Genomic DNA, 8,291 nt, shown 5'->3' with positions numbered 1-8,291 from the left:
AAGTTGCTAACAGATATTCAGTTTAGCTTTTTTATTGATAAACTTTGTTAGCTATTTTAAACTATTACTTTAAATGTTTCTGTTTTTATTATAAAATTTAGTTAGTTTTACATTAAAAAATGCTTTTATGTTTTTGCAAACAGTTTATTTTTTAGTTTATTCACACATATAAAGTATACTATATGTATATATATATATATATATATATATATATGATATCACGTAAATAAGCTTAAAAAGTTTTAAAAAAAGGATTCTATAAAGACTCATACTATAAATTAATTTTATAGTACTAATATTTATTAAGTGTTTATATTTTCGTATTTTAATCTTTTTCGTGTTTTGTTGTTATACATATATTTACAAATACATAATAACAAACAAAAATAACAGCTATTGTCTAAATTTAAATATCGATTATAAAGTTTTTAAATATCATCACGATGTATATTTATATCTGCTTTACCTAAAATTATGTTTTTGTGTGACAGATAATTTAGTGCATATATAAAAGTTTTTTCTGTAATTTTTGTATTTTTCTTTTTTAAAACAGTATTTTATTTAGTTTTTTAAACGGTCCACGACAGTATTCTAACTACTTTTCCTTTCCAGTAATTCTAACTTTTTTTTTTAAATACTTGACTACATCTTTGAAGTAAGCAGTTAATTCTTTGCACGTTTTGACAGGAATCATGATTTAAATTGCGTGATTAAAAATGTTTCAGATAAGAAAATGCAAACAATCGTTTGCTGAGTAAATTAATGACAATATGCTCGTCATTGATAGTTGAAAGTCATGTTGTTAGTTGTATTTAAACATGTGCTGCTTCCAGAAGTTGTTATATGACGGTTTGATGACAACGTCAAGTTCATTAGTCAGGAAAACATCATTTAACAGAACAAATCAATTTTTCGTGATTTTATTAACTGTTAAGGACAGTTTGTTGCCAATTTTTCTTGTACTTGTTTTTGACCTAGCGGAAATGAAGTAAACTTATTGCAACATATAAGTTGATGACCGCGTAAAAAGAATAGAGTTTGCAATTGAGAACAAAAATATATTGAACAAAAAGTATTTAGAGACTTAAACGTTTTATAACAAATTAGTCAGGTAAAGTTATAAAGTACTTTTTGTCTATAAAAGGGCTTTTTATGCATACACTGTTTTTAGAATTACAATCTATACTTTAGTTGTAATAGTCATAAGCTGCATTAAAAATTTCTAACGTCTAATGCTTTTTTAATTAAAGTAATTTTTAGATAAATTTATGTTACTAAAGGTTAATATCAAGATAAATCGTAATTAAATTTTATTCTTTATAGATGTTTTAGTTTTTATACAACAGTAGAAAGTAAGATTTAAGTTTTTGCAGATTTAGCTTTTCTTTAAAACATTGAAATTACTTGTTTCAAAACAGCTAACCAAAACTTTTGAAGCTTTTTGTTTTTAAATTAAAAATATAACAAATCTTTAGTTAAATAAAATAGCTGAGCTTCTTAACTATAAGATATAAACTTTAGACAAACTAGTTCAGATCTAATTTTGTAAATAAAAAACATGTTGCATTTTAGTAGATTCTTCTTATAAAAAGCTTTTCTTTTATTGCAACTTAAAAGTATTTTGTATTGAAAAAACTATATGTTCACTATATCTAATTTTGAAACGTCAGAACTTATGTTTTATATATTTAAGGGTTTAATATTTATTAAGCTTTAAAAGTTATGATATTTATATACAGCTTTATTTTTTACATACAACAGTAGGTTATTAAATTGAAACAAGTTTAGAATACATATGTTCGATCCATACAAACTTGATATTTTTCCTAAAGTCGGTTGTTTTAATACTAATAAAAATGCATATATTGTTTTTAATACGTAAATGTGAAATATCATATTGAACAAGCTTACTGTAAAGCTTTAATGCAAAGTTTTAAAAGGTTTGAAAACTTTCAATCAACTTGCTCCTATTTCAAAATTTTCAATTCTTAACTTACAAATTCATTCACACAAGCTCGCAGCTTTAGAAAAAGTATTTTATTTGAGCTCGCGCCAACAAGAATGAAATTTTTGCTGGTGCTCCTTATCATCGCAACAGCATTTGCAAGCAATGGAAGCAGAAGAAGGAGGAACGGAAACAGGCACAGGCGGGAGAGAATATCCAGGCTTCCTGGCGTCCACAAGATGCCCAAGTTTTACATGTACTCAGGCTACTTGGACAGCGGTAACGGAGACCAGCTGTTTTACTGGTAGTTTTTTAGTGTTTGAAAACCCAATTTGTTGTTGCTATAATTTTGATTTTAGGAATTGACTTTATATAGTACAAATTGGATTCCAATTGGTTTAAGTTTGTAAATTTGTTGTATATTCGATTAAAAAGTAAATAAGCAAAAAAGAAAAATCTCCTTCACTGAACAATTACAAAGAATATAACAAGTATATATTAGATGTTAATTGATAGTTTTCATAAAAGTCTAGTTATTATCTAGTCTTAACAAAGATAGGTAGGCTAAAAGTTGTAAGAATTACAATTGTGTTAAAACATTGTTTATGACGTCACAGGTTGAATGAAGCGGAAAGCAGAAGTGACGAAAGACTCATTTTGTGGCTGAATGGGGGTCCCGGTTGTAGCTCCTTGTTCGGTCTTATGAAAGAAAATGGTCCATTTGATGTTAGATTAGAGTCAATTTTTGATTAATGTATTTATAAGTTAACAAAAGTATTTTAGCTTTTTCATTACGGGTTAAACTTTCCAAAAAGAATAAACCCAAAAATTTCTAACAAAAGTTTTAACTTTAATTTAAATAAAAAACACGAAGGTTTTAGCAAAAACTTAATTTAATTATTACTGTCTATGTTATAGAACTTAATCAAACTGCTTTATCCTTTTTCTGACTTAATTGAAATTAATGCATATAATCCTTACGCAGTACAACTCGGAAAAGAAAGCATTGGAAAGAAACAAACACAGTTGGAACCGACTGGGTGCCACCTTGTACTTAGACTCACCAGTGGGCACAGGCTTCTCCTACACAAAGGGAAACACCAAAGCTGACGACCTCAGTGATGAAAGGGTAACTATTTCATATTTCTTAAAGCTAGGTATCTTAGCAAGTTACACAAATACATCAAATGTAATCGGTGTCAAAACAATCAAAAAATAAAATGGCATTGAGACAAAGGGGAATAAAATAAAACATTAGAATTTTCAAAATTGTGTTTGCTATTTTTAATAATTTTTTGGATTTAAGCTTTAAGTGAAAGGTTTAACTTTAATCATTAGTAAGATTAGATATACAAGCAGTCAAAGCAATTACCTGAACAACTATACCTGTATACTTAATTTTTTTGATTAGTTTTAACTTGTACTAAAATAAAAAAATAATAAATAACATGTTAATATGTTGTTTTTGCTTTAAAAAACTTTTAAGCAGTAGAATTTTAGACGTAATTACGTTTTATAGATTTATTTGTTTAAAGTTAAAACTAACATTAACTTTTTCATTACAATTGAAATTTATTATTACCTAACAGACATCGATATCAACATTGAAGGCTCTTAAGCACTTTTTCACGCTTTACCCGAGATTTCAAAATGCCGAATTGTACTTGGCCGGTGAAAGTTATGCGGGTATCTACCTTCCGATGCTGGCAGCTGAAATAGTAAAAGACAACAAAACTATTGCGAAAAATCTAAAGGTATAAATAAAAGTTTTTAAATTTGTTCTACTAAATTACTTGTTTGAATGTCTACAAAAAATCTTTGACAGGTTTTAAACAATTTCGTTTATCGTTTTTTTTATTACAAAAAACTTTGAAAAGTACATAGAAGCACTTAATACTATTCAGAAATCACAACTTACAAAAAGTAAACAAATAATTATTTCAATTACAATAATAGCTTTTTATGCAATAAATTTCGTTTTTTTAAACCGAGCCACGCAGGGAATTCTTCTCGGAAATCCCCTTTTAGGGATGCAGCTCAACGACGAGTCGAGGGTGGACTATTTTTATTCTCACGGTTTCATTGGTCGCCCACTCTTCGACCAACTAAAGAGCGATGTGTGCAAGACGAAATCGAAAAAAAGACGGCGTGGTTGCGCAAGAGCAGTGAGCTTGTTTCTATTACTATACGTTGACATTAAAAATAATTTAAAACTGATAATGAGAGGTTTATTGCTTTTAATTTTTTGTTGTTATTTTTGTCGACTAGTAAAGTAAAAGCTTTTTAAGGCAATCTTAACTGTTTTTTACTAAAAAATATCTTAAGTAAAAGCTTCTTATTTTTTATGGTCAAATTTGTATTTCAAGAGTTTTATTTTGTATTTGTGTTTTTATTAATAAAGTTTTAGGACACTTAAGATTTTAAGTTAAATGAAAGCCGTTTGTTCTATTCAACACTTTCAAATACTTCATCTTTTTGTAAAAAGTTTTACATATTTTTGTTAATACTTTTGCAGGAACGAAAATTCAGTTCACTTTTTGACAATCCGGCACTTTCAGTGTACAATTACGCGCAAGATAGCCCGTGCAAGGTGCCAGTGCAAAAAGTTGCGGAAGAAGAATTCGAAGAACCCGCGTATGAAGTGGTTTGTATATTTGATAGATTTGAGGATTTTGTATACTTTAATAAATTAATTCATTGCTCATATGCACACAAATCTATAAAAACTTAACATGTAGAAAGCAAATTATAGTTGTAATAACTATCAATTAAAAAGAAAAATAACAACTTTTGCAAGCTCACAATTAACAATGTTAACTTTTAAATTTTTTTAAAAGAAAAAAATAAAACAAGAAATAGAGCTTCTGTTTTTAAATAAGAACTTTTTCGCAAACTTTAGCAAGATTCAGACTACAATTCAACATATGATTACTCCTATGATTACGCTTACGAAGAAGATATTTACTTCGATTTCGGTTTACTGGGGTATGAAGACCACGAAGACTATGAAGATGTGGAAATAAAAATGACGTTTGATGAAATAAAAAAGCTAATTGACGAAGTTAATGCAGACGAACCTGTTAGATATTTTTGATATACAACTAAATCTATTTAGTTAATGCCTTACTAATTCATGTTAATTTAAAAGCTGACTAACATAATCATTTCGAACGATTTAGTTTATTTTACTTAAAAAAAACACTTAGGCACTAACTATTGAGAACATGAACAACGGAATGCTACCAGGAACAAGTTACTTGGAAAGATTTGAGAAAATGGGAAAAACAAACAGAACTGTTATGAAGTTGAAAAACTTTCTACAGCACTACGTTGATAGCATACATGGTTTCGTGAGTACTTGTGATATTCTAAAGACTGTTTAGGTTTCAATTAGCCTTTTTATAAGATAAGATCTACTTTGAGTGTTCAAGCTTTTGCATTTCAAAGTTTGCACTTGATTTAGTAGTATGAATGAGTATATTGAGCAATAGATTTTTATTTTGGTTTGTGTTGTAGTCTAATTGTTAACGTTTCTTATTGAGTTTTAGCACGTCTAATGTCAATGGAAACAACTAAACTGTAACAACATAAGTATTTTAAAAATTAGTGAATGATAATATTTAAGTAAACTTAGTCTTTTCTGTTTAATGATATACTGTGCACAATTTTTTTTTTAAATTGAGAAAACATACTCTAGAAATTATTAAAAGCTAAAACTAGTAAAATTAGCTTAACTAAAAACTTTATACTATAAAACCAGGATGAAGCAACTTGTCAATTGAATATAAAATTCAGTCAGTACTTTGAACGTGCCGATGTTAAGAAAGCTATTCACGCTAAAAACATCAAGTTCGACGCATGCTCGTTAGTTGAGAAAGTATTTAAATAAACAAAAACAATATATATGTTTTTTTTTATAATTTAAAAGATTTGTTTTATTTTTATGGCAAACAGTGTATAAGCTTTATAAATACTTTTCTATATTTTAGTTACCTACAAATTTGTAGCCATAATCAAAACAACCAAGTAAACATACCAAACTAAATTTTTTTTTTACAAGTTACAAGTTTATTTCTCATAAACAGAAGTCATATTGGAAAGAAATATCATCGCACAGTCTCAGACGTTTCTGAATACATTAAGGATATCAATAAAGCTGTTAGCTTAATTAATAAGTTACTAAAAGTTTAACAAAACATAAAACTGACTGGTTCCATTACTCATTACTTTCATAAAGTAGTGGTCAGAGCTAGATAAGTTGTACTTTATAATGTAGCTTTGATAAACTTTGAAAAGGCATATCTAATTTTAAATAGTATAATCTAATGTTTCTAATAGTACTAACAAATATAATCTCACTATTTAATATCACACAGGGAGTTGCTGTTCTACTATATTTTGGCGACCATGACTTAATGTGTCCATTTTTATCTGGGGAAAAATTTATACTAAATACTGAAATAAAAGTTAGTTTTGTTTACAGCTTATATAAAAAATAAAATTAAATCATTAGTAATTTAGTCTGTTTATGAACGTTAACCTATTAAATAAACAAAAACAAAAATTGTCGTATAAAACTTAAAATTTTGAGTTTTGTATTTTATAAATAAACTGTTTATTTTTCATATAACAACAAGCAAACCTAGCCTTCAAAACTTTTTTTACTTATTTCATAATTGCTTGATTAAAAAAAAGAAAATCATTAGATTATTAATTTTAACTTAGGAAAAGTTGTACACTTGTTAATTTATCTTCTTTAGTTTTTTTTACTAAAATTGCTTTGATAGCATAGAGCTATTTAAAACTCTATGTCTAAAGTTTTAAACAAAAATACATTACTAAGTTGACTGATTTATACTTAAATATTTGATTTAAAAAAAATTAATAAAACCCTTATTAAAATATTTTTTATATATTCAAAACAATAACTTGTGCAGAGAACAAAAGACAGGTCTCCGTGGTATGTGAAAAAAGGAACTTCTAAGTACGTTGGGGGATTTCTAGAAAAATTTGAAAAACTTTGGTTTGCAACCGTGAAGGTATATTTTAAAACAATTTAATACAGTGCTAAATGTTATAACTTGCCGATATGCTATATAAATAAGTAGGTCATCAACTAAAGTTTTTTAAATTGAGCTTTACAATTTACAGGGTGCAGGTCATATGGCACCAGCTGACAAACCTTTTGAAACGTTCACACTTGTCAGAAGGTTCATGTCGAAGCATAAATAAATTACCGGAACAAGACGCTGATCAATATCAATGTTTTATACTTGAAGTTGCTAAAAAATTTTGTTTGACCTAGTTTTTTAACTGTTGTAAAGGTATTTACTAGGGAAAGACACATTTTTCAAAAAGTTAGGAAAAAAACAACAAGTTTTGTTTTATTTACATTTTAAAGATTCCCAATTTTCATTAAACTTATATAAAAACAATAAGTTTTGTTTTGTTTATACCTTAAAACTTCACAATTTTAAAATTTGTGTACTCTATCTTACTAATCTTACTAATTACAAATGATGTGCGTGTACTTGAGCTGCATTGATGTAAAAAGATTTTATTCAATCGTATTAAAAAAAAATTACAGGTTTCAGTTTATATAATTTTGAATTGTAATTTGTAAACAACCTTAAATTTTATTTAAAAAGAGTAATGTGATAGTTTGAAAAACAGTACAGTATTTAACTAATACTAAAACTTTATGTAAGTAAAAGTAATAAGAGTAACAGTTAAATAAAAAAAAGATTAAAACAAGTTTTTCAAACTAGTTCATGTTATTGTTCGTGTAAGTTACTTCTTTGACGATTTTTAAGTACGTTATAAGTTTAAGTAACTTACATAGTTTAAGGTTTATAGTATATCTAAAACTAGGCTACATAGTTCTTCTTAATTTCTTTTAACCAGTACGACAAAATAAAATACTGTACGTGAGTGTATTAAAAAGTTAAAAACACTATTCCTTAAGAAACTTTTGTAGCTAATAAGGACAAAACTGTTAGCAATTCTCAATCGAGCACATGAGCATATTTTATACAAATACGTTGCAACTACTGCATTAAGTTATACAAATTAGGATTTTCAGTTGAAAAATAAAATCGTTTGAACTTTTACATACGTAGACATGATTACAAATGTCTTGAAAGCTTCTTGATTTTTTTTTGTTGCAGACTCTAGACAAATCTTGATTTAAATAAATTAATAAAGCTGCTTTTAAACCTTCAAATTAATATCTCAACTTTTAATAAGTTTAAACTTTGTCTGCTTGATTTATACAGTATTTACAAACAACTACTATGTGCAGCGCATTGTATTTAAGTGTACAAGTCAATAACTTTAAATTTAAATG

General features: G+C 27.1%; 1 protein-coding gene across 2 annotated transcripts; it reads left to right on the top strand.

Moving 5' to 3' along the window:
• Window positions 1–2,017: 2,017 nt before the first annotated feature.
• On the top strand, window positions 2,018–7,538 carry LOC145834428 (serine carboxypeptidase ctsa-1.1-like). 2 transcript variants are annotated; one of them, XM_082941855.1, is made up of 13 exons: window positions 2,018–2,249; window positions 2,563–2,671; window positions 2,931–3,074; window positions 3,535–3,699; window positions 3,946–4,110; window positions 4,461–4,586; window positions 4,845–5,024; window positions 5,152–5,295; window positions 5,706–5,809; window positions 6,031–6,103; window positions 6,322–6,411; window positions 6,883–6,984; window positions 7,097–7,538. In XM_082941855.1, the coding sequence occupies exons 1-13, from the start codon at window positions 2,062–2,064 to the stop codon at window positions 7,175–7,177; spliced, it is 1,671 nt and encodes a 556-aa protein (XP_082797981.1). In that variant the 5' UTR covers window positions 2,018–2,061; the 3' UTR covers window positions 7,178–7,538. The 2 variants fall into 2 exon arrangements, with proteins under 2 accessions (XP_082797981.1, XP_082797980.1); XM_082941854.1 differs by having other exon boundaries at window positions 4,461–4,589.
• Window positions 7,539–8,291: the final 753 nt, after the last annotated feature.

The sequence above is a fragment of the Thalia democratica genome, chromosome 4 (genome assembly GCF_965202585.1).
Source record: "Thalia democratica chromosome 4, ktThaDemo2.hap1.1, whole genome shotgun sequence".
NCBI classification, from domain to species: Eukaryota; Metazoa; Chordata; class Thaliacea; order Salpida; family Salpidae; genus Thalia; species Thalia democratica.
The sequence above is the reverse complement of the archived record's forward strand: the minus strand, read 5'-3'. Positions and strand labels throughout refer to the sequence as shown.